Raw genomic sequence first — 21,199 nt, 5'->3', positions numbered from 1 at the left:
CTCATCGTTGTCACTGATGAGGCCAATCACCGTGGTGTCATCTGCAAACTTAATGATGGTGTTGGAACCATCAGCAGGTGCACTTCAAGTAGCTACACTTACAGAGACTACAAGCTACACATACTGCCTTTATACACATAACACCATATAGGAGAGGATGAGAAAAAAAAAAACAGCAACGACAAAACAACAAAAAACAACACAACACAACACAAAAGCAAAACAAACAAGGAGGAAAAAAAAGAAAAAAAATTATGCACCCTCACAGGTATATGTTCAATGTAAATTAGAAAGTAGTTGTTTAATGTCAAGCAATAAACATATTCCCAAATGGACTGCAGAGGGCCACCTATGAATCCTCCCCAAAAATTTCCACCAAGTGGGGCAAGTTTTTATTAGCAAGGAAGTTTTTGAAGGGGCCCCAGATGCTATCAAAGCATCGTTGCTTACCCCTGATTGCGTAGGTGATCTTTTCTAAGGGCAGAGTAGACGTTAACTCTGAAATCCATTTACTTCTTCTTGGTCTATCCACCTCTTTCCAAGTAATGGCAATCACTCACTTAGCCATCAGCAGCCCTATGTCTAAAAATAAGCGATGTTTCCTTGTTATATTACAGTTAGCTGGACAGGTGCCCAGCAGAAAAAGTTTTGGTTCTAAATGCATTTTTATTTCTAATATTTCTTCAGTCCATTGTTTCACTTCTTCCCAGAATTTCCTAATTTCAGGACACTGCCACAAACAATGGAGAAGTGTGCCCTTTTCCTCGTTGCATTTTATACAAACATCCGGGATGGTACTGTAGAAAGCATTAAGTTTGACTGGAGTCATGTACGTACGCATTAACCAAGAGATTTAAACGCGTGTTCACTGTTTGTGATTGTGCCCTGGCGCAAGCCCTCTCCCTCTCTTCAAGGGAGATGTTCTCCTGTAAGTCTTCTTTCCAGGATTCAAGCTTCTTTACGGACGTTTCTGTAGAGGCAGCCACCAGTTCATTATAGGTTTTGGAAATCAAGCCCCTTCCCCGGCAATCTTTCACCATCATTTCTTCAAGTGTTGATAGGCCAGGAATGGACAAGGGCTGGTTTTGCTGTGCTCTAATAAAATCTCTCAGCTGTAAATATCTAAAGAACTGGCTGCGGACTATGTCATGCTTTACAACCATTTCATCAAAGGACAGTAAATGTTTATTTATTATTGTAAAGATCTCCTATTTTTTGTAACCCCCTCTCAGCCCATATTTTAAATCCCCCTTTCACCCCGTCCTGGGGGGAAATTATCATTTCCCCATATCCACAGTGGCACATTCTCTTCTGAATAGTAAATTAGTGTTCTCAGCATTGCATTGGGCCCGAAGCAGCAATAAATTTTGGTGTATTTCAGGGGACCTTGTTTGATAGTATTCATTTTCTAATTCCTTTATTTTTGTCTCTATCCGTTTTGCCTTTTGGAAAGTCAATCTTGCTTTAGAGCTAGTGATGCTAATTATTTGGCCCCTAATAAAAGCCTTAAAAGCCTCCCATCTTATGCTTGCAGAAGTTTCTGTTTTATTCATTTCAAAATAGAGGCTAATTTGTTCATCCAAAAGTGAGACAAAACCAGGGTCCGCCAACCATTTTTGTTTGCAACGCCAAATCCTAGCATCTTTCACAAGCTTTGAGTCCTCAACCAATGAGCCCTGACAGGCTCACCTGTGAGGTGAAACCATATCAGGTGATGACATCATGAAGCTCACTGAGAGAAGGCCGAGGGTTTGCAGCGCTGTCAACACAGCAGAGGGCGGCTACTGTCAGGAATGTAAAATATAAAATATATTTAGAGTTATTCATCAATTTTTTTTGCTATATAATTCCATATATCTTGTTTCATATATTTGATGGCTTCACTTTGTATCTACAAAGTAAACTATTAAAAATAAAGAAAAACCATTAAAGCGAACATGGCTCAAGAGTTGGGAGTTCACCTTGTAATCAGAAGGTTGCCGGTTCGAGCCCCGGCTAGGACAGTCTCGATCGTTGTGTCCTTGGGCAACACACTTCACCCTACCGCCTACTGGTGTTGGCCAGAGTGGCCGATGGTGCGATATGGCAGCCTCGCCTCTGTCAGTCTGCCCCAGGGCAGCTGTGGCTACAACTGTAGCTGCCTCCACCAGTGTGTGAACGTGAGAGTGAATGAATAGTGGCATTGTAAAGAGCTTTGAGGGTCTCGAAAAGCGCTGTATAAATACAATCCATTATTATTATTATTAAATGAGAAGGTGTGTCCAAACTTTTGACTGGTAGTGTAGCTCATAACTTGATCTTCAGGCATATTATTGTGGAGCTGATTGATAGATACAGAATGAAAGCATCAAATACTTTCCATTCAGTTTAAATGCTTAAGGCCTTAAAGCTAAGAGTAAAATTAACATTTAACTTGTGCTTGCTCATAATTCAATTCAATTCAATTCAATTTTATTTATATAGCGCCAAATCACAACATAAGTCGCCTCAAGGCGCTTCATAGATACAGAGAAAAACCCAACAATCATATGACCCCCTATGAGCAAGCACTTTGGCAAAAGTGGGAAGGAAAAACTCCCTTTTAACAGGAAGAAACCTCCGGCAGAACCAGGCTCAGGGAGGGGCGGGGCCATCTGCTGCGACCGGTTGGGGTGAGAGAAGGAAGACAGGATAAAGACATGCTGTGGAAGAGAGACAGAGGTTAATAACAGATATGATTCAATGCAGAGAGGTCTGTTAACACATAGTGAGTGAGAAAGGTGACTGGAAAGGAAAAACTCAATGCATCATGGGAATCCCCCGGCAGCCTACGTCTATTGCAGCATAACTAAGGGAGGATTCAGGGTCACCTGGTCCAGCCCTAACTATATGCTTTAGCAAAAAGGAAAGTTTGAAGCCTAATCTTGAAAGTAGAGATAGTGTCTGTCTCCTGAATCCGAACTGGAAGCTGGTTCCACAGAAGAGGGGCCTGAAAACTGAAGGCTCTGCCTCCCATTCTACTTTTAAATACTCTAGGAACAACAAGTAGGCCTGCAGAGCGAGAGCGAAGTGCTCTAATAGGGTGATATGGTACTACAAGGTCATTAAGATAAGATGGGGCCTGATTATTTAAGACCTTGTATGTGAGGAGCAGGATTTTGAATTCAATTCTGGATTTAACAGGAAGCCAAAACAGGAGAAATCTGCTCTCTCTTTCTAGTCCCTGTCAGGACTCTTGCTGCAGCATTTTGGATTAGCTGAAGGCTTTTCAGGGAGTTTTTTGGACATCCTGATAATAATGAATTACAGTCGTCCAGCCTGGAAGTAATAAATGCATGAACTAGTTTTTCAGCGTCACTCTGAGACAGGATATTTCTAATTGTAGAGATGTTGCGCAAATGGAAGAACGCAGTCTTACATATTTGTTTAATATGTGCATTGAAGGACATGTCCTGGTCAAAAATGACTCCAAGGTTCCTCACAGTGTTACTGGAGGCCAAGGTAATGCCATCCAGAGGAAGAATCTGCTTAGATACCATATTTCTAAGCTTTTCAGGGCCGAGTACAATAACCTCAGTTTGATCTGAATTAAGAAGCAGAAAGTTAGCGGCCATCCAGGTCTTTATGTCTTTAAGACATTCCTGCAGTTTAACTCATTGGTGTGTGTTATCTGGCTTCATGGACAGATAGAGCTGGGTGTCATCTGCATAGCAGTGTAAATGTATGCTATGTCTTCTAATGATGCTGCCTAAGGGAAGCATGTATAATGTAAACAGAATTGGTCCTAGCACTGAACCCTGTGGAACTCCATAATTAACCTCAGTGTGTGAAGAGGACTCTCCATTTACATGCACAAACTGGAGTCTATTAGATAGATATGATACAAACCACTGCAGCACAGTACCTGTAATACCTACAGCATGTTCTAATCGCTCTAATAGGATATTATGGTCGACAGTATCGAACGCTGCACTGAGGTCTAGCAGGACAAGCACAGAGATGAGTCCACTGTCAGAGGCCATAAGAAGATCATTTGTAACCTTCACTAAAGCTGTTTCTGTGCTGTGATGAGCTCTGAAACCTGACTGAAACTCTTCAAATAAACCTCTGCAGATGATCTGTTAGCTGTTTGACAACTACTCTTTCAAGGATGTTTGATATGAAAGGAAGGTTGGAGATTGGCCTATAATTAGCTAAGACTGCTGTGTCTAGAGATGCTTTTTGAGTAAAGGTTTAACTACAGCCAGCTTGAAGGCCTGTGGTACATAGCCGATTATTAGAGATAGGTTGATCATATTTAAGATCGAAGAATTAATTAATGGCAGGACTTCTTTGAGCAGTTTTGTAGGAATGGGGTCTAAAAGACACGTTGATGGTTTGGAGGAAGTAATTATTGAAGTTAACTCAGAAAGATCAATTAGAGAAAAAGAGTCTAACTTAACATCAATGGTACTAAGAGTAGCTGTAGATAATATTACATCTGTGGGATGATTATTGGTAATTTTTTCTCTAATGATTAAAATGTTATTTGTGAAGAAGTTCATGAAGTCATTACTAGTTAACGTTAAAGGGATGGTTGGCTCAACAGAGCTCTGACTGTTTGTCAGCCTGGCTACAGAGCTGAAGAGAAACCTGGGGTTGTTCTTATTTTCTTCAATCAGTGATGAATAGTAAGATGTTCTGGCTTTGCGGAGGGGTTTCTTATAAAGCAGCAAACTATTTCTCCAGGCTAAATGATGATCCTCTAAATTTGTGACACGCCATTTCCTCTCCAGATTATGAGTCATCTGCTTTAGGCTACGTGTTTGAGAATTATACCACGGAGTCAGGTACTTCTGATTAGAGACCTTAGTTTTCACTGGAGCTACAGTATCCAGAGTCGTACGTAGTGAGGAGGTGAAATTATTAACAAGATGATCGACCTCTGTTGGGGTAGCGTTCAGATAGCTGCTCTGCTCTGTGTTGGTACAGGGCATTGAAGATGATAACAGTGGGTGGATTATATTCTTAAACTTAGTTACAGTGCTTTCAGAAAGACATCTACTTTGATAAAGTCTACTCTCCACCGCTGTGTAATCAATTATTGTAAATGTAAATGTTATCAGGAAATGATCAGACAGGAGAGGGTTTTCAGGAAACACTGTTAAATGTTCAGTTTCTATGCCATATGTTAAAACAAGATCTAGAGTGTGATTAAAGTGGTGGGTGAGTTCTTTTACAGTTTGAGAGAAACCAATTGAGTCTAATAACAGATTAAATGCCATGTTGAGGCTGTCATTTTTAGCATCTACATGGATGTTAAAATCACCCACAATAATTATTTTATCTGAGCTCAGAACTAAATTAGATATAAAGTCTGAGAAATCAGACAGAAACTCTGTGTAAGGCCCAGGTGGACGATAGATGATAACAAGTAAGACTGGTTTCTGAGTTTCACAGCTGGGGTGGACAATGTTAAGCATCAGGCTTTCAAATGAATTAAAAGTCTGTCTTGGTCTTTCATTAATTAATAGGCTGGTGTGAAAAATTGCTGCCACACCGCCCCCTCGGCCTGTGCTTCGAGATTTCTGGTAGTTATAGGGGGTCATATGATTGTTGGGTTTTTCTCTGTATCTATGAAGCGCCTTGAGGCGACTTATGTTGTGATTTGGCGCTATATAAATAAAATTGAATTGAATTGAATTGTTTGAGCCAAAGTGGACTACATGGGAGACGACCAAGGAGGACACCATTACTGAAAACAAACAATAAAAAAGCCAGACTGGAATGTGCCAACCTACATGTTGACAAGCCACAAAGCTTCTGAGAGAAAGTCCTATGGAAGGATGAGACAAAAATGGAACCTTTTGCCAAGGCACATCGGGTCTATGTTCACAGACTTTGCTTGATCTGGCACAGTGTCTTGAATCTGTGCAGGGTACAATGAAATCTCAAGACTATCAAGGGATTCTAGAGAGAAATGTGCTGGCCAGTGTCAGAAAGCTTGGTCCCAGTCGCAGTCAGGGGTCTTGCAACAGGACAATGACCCAAAGCAGAGAGCTAAAACCCCCAAGAATGGCTAAGAGGAAAACATTGGACTATTCTAAAGTGGCCTTCTATGAGCCCTGACCTCAATCCTATTGAGCATCTTTGGAAGGAGCTGAAACATGCCGTCTGGAAAAGGCGCCCTTCAAACTGGAAAAAACTGGAGCAGTTTGCTCATGAAGAGTGGGCCAAAATACCTGCTGAGGTGCAGAAGTCTCATTGACAGTTACAGGAATCATTTGATTGCAGCGATTGTCTCAAAAGGTTGTGCAACAAAATATTAAGTTGTGGGTACCATCATTTTTGTCCAGGCCTGTTCTATGCATTTATTTTGTAAGTAATTCTGTTGAAGCATGGAACGCTGAACACTGTAGCAATGCTCACAGGTACTAGTGAGACAGCTATTCAGGTGAAAGAGATTAGACAGGTTCCTCCGGCTTATCTCTCAATACATCTGAGGGAGGGCAAAAGGACTTTACATACAGCCTTTTATGATTAAAGTTATATAGAGTGACATACCAGAGTTTATCTGTACAGTGTGTGGTTTTGCTAATAGTTAATTATTCTTAAATCTAATCAGAATATGATAGAATAAGTGGTAAATGGCCTGTATTTGTATAGCGCTTTACACATTCAGTCATCCACACATTCACACACTAAATAGATCTAATCAAAATGTAATCAATAAAGTTAGAATCACCACAATGAAATGTTTCTGATACCAGAGTTCTGGTCTTTTGTCTGTGTGTGTGTGTGTGTGTGTGAACGTAATATGGTCAACACCTTGGAGACGCTTACAGCTGCTGTGAAGGCTCAAAACAACACCACTGAGCGTATGAGGGGAAACATCAGAGAAAGGCCTGCTCAAAATGAGACCCTTGAGCGACAGTTGGAAAACATCGCGGAATGGATCACTGCAGTTGTGAGGTCTCAGAATCAAAAGACTGACAACACCTTGGAACTGAAGTTTGATACCATCATGGGGAGGCTCGCAGCTCTTCAATGGGAGATCGAGAGACCAGCCTCGGAGTGCTAGAATTCGAGCTGCTCACAAAGGAGAAATCAACAATATTCAACATTTGGACACCACGGCCCCAGCTGCAGGCCCAAGGCTGGAGCCCACCAAAACAACTCCCTGATAACGACTGTGTGATGACTATTCTTCCCGCCCCATGAAGGACACCTGGATTGGCTGGAGGACTGTTTACTTAGCCTGATAGGCCGAAGGACACTGTCTCAGCTAAACTATGGACACGCACACACACACACTTACACTGATAAGCACTCACTCATCCCCCTCCCTTTCCAACGCCTTCGATGCTTGTGCCCTACCGGGGATGATAGCAGTCAACTGGACCAGCACAGATGCTGCAGGACCGGATGCGCTGTCTACGCCGGCTCTCTCTTACCCTTTACCCGCCCCTGTTGCTTGTCTCGTGTTTCTATGGTGTATTGATAGTCATGTGCTTTTGTGCTGAGGTGTTTTTTCTTTTATCAAACTGTTCTCCCACTAGGAGCTCAGTCTGAGTGGAGTTTTTTTTCTCCTCCTCTTACCTCATGTGGTGTATTTTCGTTGTTTTTTTCCTATCAGCCTACCTTCTGACATGTCTGCCCAATGTGATGTTTGTGTAAAGTTGGTCAGAAGGTTCCTTTGTGAGTGCGCATGCGCCATTAGCGTGCTGCCTGCTGTAACCCCTAATTTCCCTCGGGATGAATAAAGTATTCTGATTCTGATTCTGAATGCAAACAAACGCTGTTGTGACAGTGATGTTCACTGTTCTGATGGTATATATGTATCAATCTATCAATCGTTTGTTGTAAGATTCAGATAATTATTTATTAAAAGCGAGACATTTTAAATGAGAATAAGAAAGAAAAGTATTTCTTTGTGCCCCCCTCTCCCTGTTAATGCCCTACATGGCCCCCTGGCAACACTTTGCTAGACCTGCCCCTGCACAGTTACCAGCTGTCAGCTGCTTAGAAAAGGATCCTGGTGTTATTTGTCTCTCAGAAACAGCTCATAACTTCAACTCATTCATGTCACCTAAAAGGTAAACCTGTTTCTCCATCACCTGTTCAGCTCTGATGATCCAGTAAGGACATCTCCTGGTTTCAGCTTCATGTTTCCCTCTCACCACATATCCAAACCATATCATGACCAGCAGCTTTACAGCTGTGGCTCCAGCAAACATCAGCGGATACTAGAAATTAATATTAAATAAATTCTAACAACAGCTGATCAAGCTTAAACGTGCTGCTGTTGTTTAGCGCGACATCCGCTGGTTTCCTCTTTCTGGCGCAAAGTGAGCGATAAACAAACAAGAGAGACGATCAGCTGATCATTGATCAGTTTCATGATTGAAGTAGAAACGGGAGAGGGAGGGGAGAGGATGAAAGAAGAAGAGGCAGCTGTGCAGCAAAGACACAGAATAACTGCAGCTTTGTGCCTTTTCCATTGTAGCTGAATTACGGGACAAACTGTTCCTTTTCACCTCAATAAGAAACGCGTAATATTTTCTCTGAATACGAGATGATTCCGTCGTTTTACAGGACAGTTGGCAACTCTACTACCTAACCTTATGAATAAAATAAAGTTAACTATCAGTAACATCATAGCACCACCCAGCTGTATAGAAACTCCGTCATACTAGCTAGTACCCAGCATAACGAAAATAAACTCCACCTAAACTTGGTTCATATCTGACCCAGAGAGACTGCAGGTCATAACTTCTTACCTGAAGTTCAGTTCACCTGATACTCGGACCGGCGGCCGCCTCGGGTCTCTCCTCCTCCTTCCTCCCTTTCTCTCATCCACCTGCTGGCCTCCACCACTTGCTAATGTTGCTGAATCTGTGGAAGCTCCGCGATAGCCACCACACGAAGTAACGAATAACGAGCCTATCAAAATCCCAGTAACGAGTAACGCGTTCCCGGTTTTGGCATAATAACTAGTTACCGTGCTCGTTACCACAATAATAACCTAGTTACTGTAACGCGTTACTTACGCGTTACTTACGTGTTATGACAGACAGAGACACAGACGCAGACTCATAAGCAGGCTTAATGACATCATGGACAGACAGGGGGGGACATGGAAGGAGGGAGCAGGACAGGCACAGAACAGAAACCTAACAAAACGGCGAATAATACTGGGATACCTAATCAGAATAACAAAAGCACAAAGAAACACAAAACACAACACACAGACTCAGGACCATGACAGTGTGTGCTTCTGTGCTGCTATTGTTTGTGTTAACTGAGAACGTAGCAATGGCACAACGCCCACATCTTGTCTGAGGCGGACAAGCTTTTAGTGTATGGTCAGAATGACTAAGCAAACATTTAGGGAATGTCTGACTTTACCATGTATGATTTAATATAAGGAACCATATAGAGTATATTGTGTTTGAACCACAGACCCATGAAGAGAACAAGTATTCCTATGTAACTGAGTTAAAACGTAATCATATTGGAATCATGATATTCATATGGGGTTGCGTTAAAAGGAAGTATTGAGAGATCATACAATCATAAAGAGAAACGGTATATTCATGTCATGTCAAGTATATAAATATATGATTACGCTGAAAAAAATCATTTGAATCTATCTGTGACTGAGCTAATTAGAGCTGCTTGTTTGAGGGCCTTTCTGTCTGTTCATTGGGTTAATATCAGGCGAGTGACTTGACCATTCAAGAATATCCCACTTCTTTGCTTTAACAAACTGCTGGTTACCACTCCTAATATCGTAGCAAATTCTTAGATGTTTTTCTGTTTTCACAGCTCGAGGATGGCTTGTTTTACCTGCACGGGGAGCTCCTTTGACTGCATGTTGTCAGTTTACAGCAACATTTTACAAATGCAAGCACCACACCTCAAATCAACTCCAGGACTTTTATCTGCTTAATTGACAATGACATAACAAAGGAGCTGACCACACCTGCCCATAAAATGGCCTTTGAGTCAACTGTCCAGTTAATTGTCGTCCCTTTAAAAAGAGGCCCAAACCGCTGATCCAATTCGAATGTGGATGAACGCTGAGAGTCTGCACATTATGTCCATGAGAAATGTAACCAGAGTAATAAGATGATTTAAATGAAGTAATCTCTGACCTGGTAGCTGAAAAATGAGAGAGAAAAAGGGTAACAGGGTGTGGCTGGACATCAGGTGATTGGATGTCAATAAAGTTGATGCCAGAGGTCATCTCGGCATATGTGACGTCTAGAAAGGACGTCTAAGAGTTACTTGAAACAAGGCATTTTTTACAGTCAGAGCTTTTCTCCTTTTCTTGCACTGACTGCTATGTTATGCCCTTTAGATGGCAGAGTGACCACACAACAAATGGCTTCCACAGGAAATGGCCTCCGTAAGTCAGCTCACGTCTTGTTTATGCCTGCTGGGGTAACTTTGTTTGATTAATAAGTACATGTTCCTTTTCCCCCCTGACCTTTTTCCTGTGTGTGTACACTGGAACATCTGATTCATTTTAAACAGTTCATTATAGCATCATTCTTGTCACTCTGATTTTAGAAAGATAATCAAAGAACACAAATGATACAAATGTGAGTAGAATATCTGCTTAATATTTGATTCACAGATGAAACAAACTAAATCTTATTTTGCTAAACCTGACTTAAATGAAATGTTCTTTTTTTTAAATTCACATTTAAGATGCACAATAATCTTTTTTGTTTAGCATATCTATTCAGTAGTAGATGTCTAGACAGTGTCATAACGCTTTGGATGTGTGATGGAACTTCACATTAGCCTGTCAGAAACTTGAAATTAAAATTAAACATGGCATGTTTGCATTTAAATTTCTTCGAACCATGCTTTATTTTTTTATTTGTGATGACTGTCTCTTTTACACAGGTAGTCAGGGGGATGATAACCTCCAGGCCATGCTGGTGGGGGCGATGATGAGGAAAATTAAGTCTCGTAACTGGAAGAAGCAGCGATATTTCAAGCTGGAGGATGACTTCATGACCATCTGGTACCAGTCTAAGAAGACTGGCAATGTCCGCTCCACATGTAAGAGAACAGTTATAATTAAAGAACCAGTGGAAAAATGACCTAATAGACCTGATCCAACAGTGGGCGTTTTGCTTACAAGTATATGTGTGTGCGGGTCACAAGCTCTTGGCATTAAGCATGCTCACAATCTGGCACAATTTTTCTTTTTTTTTGCTTTATTTTTGTGTCTAAAACCTCCTAAATTCCACTTTCTTTGTTCCTAGTTTCTGTGAATGATGTGGAAGCAGTTCGAGAGGGGCACCAGAGTGAGGTCCTCCTCAGTATTGCAGATGAGTTCCCACCTGACAGATGCTTCACATTGGTCTTTCGCGGTCGCAGGGGCAATTTGGACCTGGTGGCCGAGTCAGCTGAGGAAGCACAGTCCTGGATATGGGGCATGAGGAAACTGATTGAGAATGTGGAAAACATGGGTGAGAGGGAGAAACTCGATCAGTATCCTTCACTCAGTTTACATACATATGCGGTCAACCTAACTATATATAAAGAATTTGTGTTGGGTGTACATTACATCACATTACATTTTTCAGTAATACAGTAATGTAATGAGTTACTGTACTAAACTCAGTAATCTTATAATCACATTTGCATGTCAGATAGAAAGAGAAAAAAAATAAACATATCTTCTTCTTCTTCCTGCAGACATGTGCTACTCTTTTGTGTGCAGAGAGGAGAACTATAGTGCCGGGTCTACAACGTTTCGGGAGTGGAGATTTGGGGTTTATTTTTATTGCATGAAAACACAGTAATAAAGTATGTCAAGGAAAGAAACTGCAGTATACTGCTATCAAAATGTCAGCTCTTTGCAAATGTCTGAACAGATAGCAGGCGAACACAAAACTGGCGAAAAACCCAGTGTGATCTTACAGCTACATGTATGCTGACCTCAGCCAGCAGCCAGTGCAGGTAACATGGAAGTGATGAGCAGTCGGGTTTACACGAGTAAACAAAATGCAGTTTCTAAATGAAGGTGTTTATTATTAAGGGGGAAACCCTAAAGGGGAAAAACTCCAAACCTGCATGGCCTGGTGTGAAGTGATTGCCCCTAAACCTAATAACTGGTGGGGCCACCCTTAGCAGCAACAACTGCAATCAAGTGTTTGCAGTAACTGGCAATGAGTCTTTTATAGCGTGATGCAGGAATTTTGGCACACTCATCTCTGTAGAATTGTTGTAATTCAACCACTTTGGAGGGTTTTCGAGCACAAACCGCCTTTCTAAGTTCATGCCACAGCATCTCAATCAAAGTCTTCATTTTGTTTTTCTTAAGCCATTCAGAGGTGGACTTGCTGGATCATTACTCTGCTGTAGAACCCAAGTGCACTTCAGCTTGAGGTCATGAACAGATGACCGGACATTCTCTTTTAGGATGTTTTATTTGACAGCAGAATTCATGGTTTCATTTACCACAGAAAGTTTTCCACGTCCTGAGGCAGCAAAACAGCCCCAGACCACCATCACCATTTTTTTTACTGTTAATATGATGTTCATTTTCTTTTCTTTTTTTTTTCTTTTTTTTTTGTGTCCCGTTTGGATCTTTAGCATCAGAATTGTTGTCTTAAGGCCAAGAAAGATGCCAAGCGGATTTATTTTACCAAGTGGATCATCATTGCCTTGCCATATTGGTCCATTTGATTGACCTTTATTATAATTATGAATTTATTTTCTTTTCAGTTGCTATAAACGGGACAGACATGACTGGGGGATAGGACAGGGAGAAAGAATGAAAGAAAGAGAGGGAGAGAAAGAAAACCAAAGGGGAGAAGAGACGGTGAGAAGGGGGGGAAGAAAAAACAAACAAACACCTGGGTCACCTGTATGGAGAAAAAAACAGAAGAGAAAGCAAACAACAAAGAGCAACATAATAAAAAAAACGGCACCATCACAATAAACTAGCTAGCAGTAGATATCAGTAGATACTAAATAATAAACGATATTGTGCAGCACGCAAGATAGACAGCGCACAATGTGCTTTGAGGCAGCAGCCAGGAAAGCTGTAGTCCACGTCTGTGAATACCCGTGTGTACACCTGTGTGCACACCTGTGTGGATCAGCATGCTTGCATTCCAAAGGTTTCTCCATGTAACGATCTGCTAGGGAGTGTGGGGGGGCCACAGCCCCGTCCTCCAGGGTATGAAGCAGGTATGGAGGAGATCAAAACTCCAGACATCCAGAGGCCCCCAGAACACAAGAGACCAAGGAAGACCAACAGAGGTGCAGCCGCGCCACTGTCCCAGAAAGAGCTGAGGAGAGTCCCAGATGAGGGCTCACTCAGCAGCCGCAGAGCAGAAGCCAGGGGGGGTTGCAGTGACGCGCCCGTGAGCTCCGCCGGCAGCCAGCTGTGCCTGAGTGACCGAGCCCCAGGCCAAGAGGCCGGGGGCACCCCACCTCCGAAGTGGCCCGAGCGAGCCCCAGGCTCCAGGCCCCGATAAGTGGCCGCCAAGGAGTGAGCCGGTGTGTACCCGGACGCCCACCCCCAGACACAAAGAACCACCAACGCACCGACACCTGAGGGAGTCCGCCACTGGCAGGGGAAGTGGTGGTGGGTGGAGATAGGCCTCCAAACCTTGGAGGGCCTGAGATGTCCCCAGAGAGGTGGCGTCTGATACCCAACCTGACATATAGACACAGACATACAGGCACACACAGACACAAACATCCATTCCCACCCTCATGCTCTCATATGCACTCACTCCACACTCAACCAACGTGGAGACAGACATAAAGAGACGCTATACACACGATCATACTCCCCAAGCGTACTCTACGAACCGGGTCTAGGTACCCTTGCCCCTGGAGGGGGGAACTGCACCCAGACCCAGGTGGTGTTACCCTTTTCCCTGCGGTGGGGAGAGGCAGACCGCCCCGACTCCGCAGCAGCAGGGAGGCCCCACACCCCAGACCGCAGTCGGACGGCCAACTCCTCCTAGCCCCCCCGCTCTAGCAGGCCGCAGAGAACGGGGGTGAGAGAAGACTCCAAACCTCCCTCCACCCGCTCATTGTAGTGTTGATGCATGTGTGTTCTAAGGTGCATTTAAAACCCAGGAGGGCATGGAGCTACCTGCCAGAGAGCAGCAGGTAAGCGCATAGTCCCTCCTGCTAGCCCTCAATGTCTACGTGTATTTAAAATTGAGAGGTGGGCAACGATGCCAGGGGTGGGGTGTACACCCTGATGGTAATTTGGACTCCGTGTATCGTGCCCACCCCCAAGATCCTATATGTATGTGTAATGAGAGTGTGAGTAATGTGAATGTCTAAGTTGTGGGATAAAATTGAGGCAGAGGCAGCCAGAAGGGGACAGAGGGGGGAGTAGCCTCCTCTGCACCCTGGTGACATACCCCTACTCCAAGGCCCTGCATGTGTGGGTGGTTGTGGTGGAGCGGGAAGAGGGAGGCAGCTGGAGATGGGGAGGGAAGGAAGGGAGGGGCAGGTGACCCCTCCCTGGGGCCAGCTCCCCCGCTGACCCCAGTAGGCACTCCCATACTCCGCGACCCGCCAGGGAAAGGGGGCCCAGGCCCATCCAGACCGGGGCCCAGCGCAGCAGTGCCCCCCGGCCCCACAGAGCCCGGGACAGTCCACCCAACCCCACCACAGAGAAAACTGCACCCACCCCACCATCCACTCATCTTCCAGACTACATGAGACAATAAACACCCAGGCTGAGATCTTCCTCCACCTCTCCTGTATCTCCCCCTCCTGCAGAGAGTTCCTGAGGAGAGGAAAGCTCCTGCAAGGTGTGACAATCTCCCCCACCAGTTGAAGAGCCCCCCAGGTGGCTCGACGCACCGGCGGAACCCTGCGCCAGGGATGGGCCCCCATGCACCCACCCGCCCACAACCCCGGCAACACACAAACCAGGACCCAAGGCCCCGAGGCCCGGCCAGGGCCCCAGCCCAGAGACGGAACGCCCCCAGAACCTCACGCCCATTCAGGAGAGAACTTTCTCAGTCCACTTTGGTGACTCTGTATCTTCCTCAGCCTCTCTGGCATGTGGTGTCCCACAAGGAGTCCTTCAGGTGCCTTTTGGGAAGCTGGAACAGCTGGCCTGTTTCAAACTTGTGATTCTTTCTGACAGTCTTGTCATTGCCATAGTATTATTCATATACTCAAGAGTACTACTCCATTTCTCTTCATATTTACACCATGGACGTACTTGAATCCACCTTCAATGCTCCCGGCTTTGCTTTACCTGTACTACTACATTGTCACACATAAGATCCCAAAATTATTTTTGTATTTATACCTTCATGCAATTTGCACATCTCTCTTACAAATTATCAGTCTTACTTTTACTGTTTTTAACTAACTTCATTTCTACCTTTCTTTAATTTTTATCACCATCCATCCATCCATCCATCCATCTTCTTCTGCTTATCTGGGCCCAGGTCAGGGGGGCAGCAGCCTAAAAAGAGAAGCCCAGACCTCCCTCTCCCCGGCCACCTCCTCAAAGAGATATAATCCCTCCAGCATGTCCTGGGTTTGCCCCGGGTTGGACATGCCCAGAACACCTCACCCAGGAGGCATCATTTTCAAATGCCCAAACCACCTTTTCAATGTAGAGGAGCAACAGCTCTACTTTACACTCAGTGCTCTCTTTACCACAATGGACCAGTACAGGATCTGCATCACTGCAGCCGCACCACCAATCCATCTCCTGCTCCTGTCACTCGTGAACAAGACCCCAAGATACTGTCCCGGAGTGGGGACCCTTTTCCAGCTGAGGACCATGGCCTAAAAATTACAAACAGAATAGGTGACAAAGGGCAGCCCTGGCGGAGTCCATCAACCACCTGAAATAAGTCTGACTTATTGCCGGCTATGTGGACCAAGCTCTTGCAACAGTTGTGTAAGGATTGAATGGCAACGCATACTCCTGAAGCACCTCCCACAGGACACTGCGAGGGACATGGTTGAATGCCTTCCCCAAATCCACAAACAACATTTAAACTGGTTGGGCAAACTCCTATGCACCCTCAAGTATCCTCAAGAGGATAAAGAGCTGATCCAGTGTCCCACGACCAGGACAAAAAACACATTGTTCCTCCTGTATCCAAGGACTTTCCTTTCCACCACACCAGTCTGCCGATCCAGATGTACCGCCCCTGAGCTCCACACAACACTAAAGAGGCATGTCAACCAAGACAGCCATACAACGTCCAGATCATTTAGGAACTCATCCACCCAATGGGCCGTGCCACCAAGGAGTTGTTTAGCTACCTTAGTGACTTCACCCCTGGAGATAAGCGAGTTGCCCCCCTCGTTCCCAGATGCCACCTCCACGGAAGATGTGCCAGTGGGATTAAGGAGGTCCTCAAAGTATTCCTTCCTACAATTTTCTCAGTCAAAGTCAGCAGTGCTCGACCCGCACTATACACAGTGCAGGTAGAGCACCACTTTCCTTTTCTGAGTCGCCTGACAGTTTGCCAGAATCTCTTCAAGGCAGTCCAAAATTCTTTTCCATGGCTTCTCCAAGCTCCTCCCACACCCAGGTTTTTGCTTCAACCACTGCCTGAGCCACGTTCCGCTTGGCCTGTCAGTATCTATCAGCTGTCTCCACAGTACCACAGGCTAGCCAAGCCTTCTTCAGCCTGGTGGCTCCCTTCACCTCTGGTGTCCACCATTTGGTTCGGGGGTTACCACCATGACAGACACCAACCACCTTGTGACCGCTGCTCAGTGCAGTGGCTTAATTCAATTCAATTCAATTCAATTTTATTTATATAGCGCCAAATCACAACATAAGTCGCCTCAAGGCGCTTCATAGATACAGAGAAAAACCCAACAATCATATGACCCCCTATGAGCAAGCACTTTGGCAAAAGTGGGAAGGAAAAACTCCCTTTTAACAGGAAGAAACCTCCGGCAGAACCAGGCTCAGGGAGGGGCGGCCATCTGCTGTGATTGGTTGGGGTGAGAGAAGGAAGACAGGATAAAAGACATGCTGTGGAAGAGAGACAGAGGTTAATAACAGATATGATTCAATGCAGAGAGGTCTGTTAACACATAGTGAGTGAGAAAGGTGACTGGAAAGGAAAGAGCCAGTGCATCATGGGAATCCCCCGGCAGCCTACACCTATTGCAGCATAACTAAGGGAGGATTCAGGGTCACCTGGTCCAGCTCTAACTATATGCTTTAGCAAAAAGGAAAGTTTTAAGCCTAATCTTGAAAGTAGAGATAGTAGCAATATGCTTAATGCTTAAGCAATAGAGGTACTGTACATATATATATAAAAAAAAAAAAAAAAACACCCAGCACGCCCCTGCGGGCGGTTTATCCTTCAAGCTCGGGTCCTCTACCAGAGGCCTGGGAGCTTGAGGGTCCTGTGCAGTATCTTAGCTGTTCCCAGGACTGTGCTCTTCTGGACAGAGATCTCCGATGTTGTTCCCGGGATCTGCTGGAGCCACTCGCCTAGCTTGGGAGTCACCGCACCGAGTGCTCCGATTACCACTGGGACCACCGTTACCTTCATCCTCCACATCCTCTCGAGCTCTTCTCTGAGCCCTTGGTATTTCTCCAGCTTCTCGTGTTCCTTCTTCCTGATATTGCTGTCATTCGGAACCGCTACATCGATCACTACGGCCGTCTTCTTCTGTTTGTCTACCACCACTATGTCCGGTTGGTTAGCCACCACCATTTTGTCCGTCTGTATCTGGAAGTCCCACAGGATCTTAGCTCGGTCATTCTCCACCACCCTTGGAGGCATCTCCCATTTTGATAGATAGATAGATAGATAGATAGATAGATAGATAGATAGATAGATAGATAGATAGATAGATAGATTGCACTTTGTCATAGTATAGGCCCTTACCAGGCCCCTGTGACTCTTTTAATTGTGGTGTTTATTGTGACTTTACTATTTTTATTCTTTGTCATGATGCTGTTAGGTAACAATTTCCCTTGTGAGATCAATAAGGTATCTGTCTGTCTATCTTTACAGTGACCATTGTACCATTACTGTAGCAAAAAAAAAAGTTTTATTAGAAAGTTCCTTGATTGTTGTACTCAGATGGATTGGTGAATGGTTCAAAAAGGCAGACAAGAACAATGATGGCAGGATGAACTTTAAGGAAGTGCAAGACCTGCTGAAGATGATGAATGTGGACATGAATGAACATCATGCTCACCACCTTTTTACAGTGAGAGACCTGTACTAAATGTGTATACTAACAAAGTATACACATTCCTGTGATTTAAATATTCAGTATTAAGGTTGTTTGGGTTCTGTTGTAATTTTCTTGGTACTAGGATTAGGAGATTATTAAATCCAGTTCTTTGTATTCTTCAACGAACAAGAAAGACACGGCTCAAAGTGGTCTAACTCAAAAGATCTTTAATTTGACATATTCCAGAATATGGAGACTAGGCACACACAGCAACGCCAGCTCAAGTCTCAGGCAAAAACAGGAAGCTTGGTTATTTATATATGTAGCGAGCGAAAGCCACCGAGTAACCGCTAAGGGCCTCTATACTACTTGTGCAAACTTTCAGGCCCAAAGCTCTCACAGGAACGAGCCCAGAATAAACAGGACAAGAGGGTCAATATCAGTCAGATATGTTAAAATTTATTATTTTAAAAGAACACAAAGGGTTTGCAAAAGGCCTAAAACATCAAAATGGTAAAAAGGTCACTAACGACCACAAGATAGTGTTATTGGTGCAACCTGCCAGCAATGCAACTATCACCTGAGGGCTTGCTCTCCCTTGGCGGTCCCAGATGCTCGTTGCTTTAAAAGAAACAAATCCACCCCAAATAAATACGAGCCCAACAGAACACTTATCGCATGCACTAAGTGCTAGTTCAGGCAATAATCGGTGGCACTAAAAATCACTCTTAATAAAAACTTATTCACTGCAAATCCACACAGAGCACCTCTAAAGATCCTAATTCCCCTAAGGTAAGAGTCCCACTCAGGGATTGCACATTGCCCGACTAATATTGCACCAGCCCAGTAGAAATAAAAACAAACCCGGCATAAAAAAAACAGTTTTAAAAGGTGACCCTACCAAAACCAAAAACACAACAACAAGGAGAAGGAGGGAAAAAAAAAAACAGCGACAAATTCACATGTGCAGCCTGCCCTGCAGGAGGCAATACAATATAAATTAGATTATAGTGCATCAATATACTTTTTTTAATGTCAAATATATTAAGTTAACATACCTCCAGCAGACAACTGTGTTTGCTGCACACCTGGCTTATCTTGGCTTATCTTGTGAAAATCACTACTAAAACATAAAATACAATAAACATCAAATACATTTCAACAAATTAAAAAAAAAAAAAACACTAAAAGAAAAACAGCCTGTACCTCGAACCTCTGCTGTAGAGGTTTACAACAACTGTTTGTGTAGCAGACAATTAAAACTTCTCAGGCTCTTCACCTACTCACACAACCATTGTTCACAGCCGCTCGTCAGTGGAAATGAAGAGCACCTGCTGCTACTTCCTCTTTTATACCCTCCATTGGGCCCCCTGGGTCCTAAAGACTTCCCCATTACATTTGCCCCCGTTTTAAAAGGTCACCGTCCCGGTGACCACTTACTGCCAGGGCCTAAATAAATTTTGGGGCAAATCATTATGGACAAGAGAGCTCTGTGAATCGCTAGTGAGAACAGCAGTAGTCTGATTTACTGACCGCGGGAGATTAAAGGGGTTAGAATGCTTTCCTGCTGTACTTCTTTTAGGCCGCCCCTGAACTCTTCCCGAGTCCTGCTCTAAAACATTCTCCCTATTATCAATCCCACTTTCCTCTGGCTGTTCTGGAACTATGGATACAGGGTTCAAGTTGCTCGAGCCTATGCTACTAGTTTCACTAACAAGCTCGGGAACACATACCGAGGGTGGCTGATCTTTGGGTGGGTTTGGAACAAGGGCGAGTACAACTCCACCAGCCTCACTGTCATCATCTGGTGTATCTGATGTTGACTGCCGGGGTGACTCAACTACCAGCCCTGGGTCAGAGAGAGGATATTCGTCTGGAGCAGGTGCTACAATACCTGAGGGTATTACTCTCAACTCGGCCCGATTTAAGTTCTTGTCTGGACCTGAACGATCTCTAGGGCGTATTTTGTAAACCCTGCCTTCTTTGTCCATACTCTGCACAACAACATACACCATAGGATCCCAGGCATCGTGGATCTTATGGCGGCCTAAAGGATGACTTTTCCGATAAACCAGAGTACCTGGGGAGAGAAGGGAAGTAACTGTGGGCTGAAAATGTTTATTTCTTCTCTCTGCAGCTTGTTGGAGTTGTTCTTTCGCATGCACATAAACTGAACTTAGACGTTGTTTATGCTCCTCTACCCACTCCTGCGCAGATCTAGACATTGGTTCCGACTGGGAAGCCCCCAGTAAGAAGTCAACGGGCAACTGGGGCTTCTGACCAAACATAAGCTCATAAGGTGAAAAACCGGTGGACTGATGTTCTGTGGTATTGTAAGCATACAATACCTGTGGCAAGTATTGCAGCCACTTTCTTTTCTTATCAGGAGGGAGCGTACGCAACAGATCATGGAGTGTTCTGTTAAATCTCTCGCATTGTCCATTGCCCTCAGGATGATATGGTGTGGTCCTGCTTTTGTCTATGCCGTACAGGTGACACAGACGTTTCAGCAAGTCTCCCTCAAAGCTCTTTCCCTGATCACTATGGATACGCTTAGGGACCCCATAGATATAAAACCATTTTTCAGTTAATACCCGTGCCACTGTACTTGCCCGTTGATCTACTGTAGGGTATGCTTGAGAGAACTTTGAAAACACGTCAGTGACCACAAGTACATTCTCACGCCCATCACTAGACTTGTCCAAAACACTGAAATCAATGGCAATGACTTCCAGGGGTTTAGAAGCCACCAAACCCCCCCTGAATGTGCGAACTTTTGGTTTTACAGCCTTTGCCAAGACACAACGATCGCACTCCTGACAATATTTCTCAATGTCACGTGCCATAAAGGGCCAAAAACACCTTTCTCTCACCAGGCTGGTAGTGCGTCCAATGCCTTGATGCCCATGATCATCATGTAAACTTCTCAGGACCTCTGTTTGCAAGCACTGGGGTAGCAACAGTTGAAACAAAACTTGGCCATTACCAGGTGTCTGAACTTGACGATACAAGACACCTTCCTTCAACTTGATTCTGGGCCACTGTTGCACCAACTTTTTCA

At 44.2% G+C, this 21,199-nt stretch overlaps 1 protein-coding gene across 2 annotated transcripts in view; it reads left to right on the top strand.

The window, feature by feature from the left end:
* Positions 1-10,344: 10,344 nt before the first annotated feature.
* The window catches only part of plcd4a (phospholipase C, delta 4a), a 59,276-nt gene continuing 48,421 nt past the window's right edge, over positions 10,345-21,199 (top strand). For both annotated transcript variants that reach the window (XM_085450008.1, XM_085450007.1), the window contains exons 1-4: positions 10,345-10,369; positions 10,876-11,034; positions 11,241-11,469; positions 18,042-18,171. In XM_085450008.1, coding sequence (XP_085306134.1) covers positions 10,345-10,369; positions 10,876-11,034; positions 11,241-11,469; positions 18,042-18,171 — 543 coding nt within the window. The remainder of the gene's footprint in view (positions 10,370-10,875; positions 11,035-11,240; positions 11,470-18,041; positions 18,172-21,199) is intronic.

Source organism: Copadichromis virginalis, linkage group LG23, assembly GCF_057382275.1.
Source record: "Copadichromis virginalis isolate Kocher_CV1m ecotype Utaka linkage group LG23, C_Virginalis_male_GT1.1, whole genome shotgun sequence".
Classification (NCBI taxonomy): domain Eukaryota; kingdom Metazoa; phylum Chordata; class Actinopteri; order Cichliformes; family Cichlidae; genus Copadichromis; species Copadichromis virginalis.
This window is presented reverse-complemented; position numbering and strand designations above follow the sequence as displayed.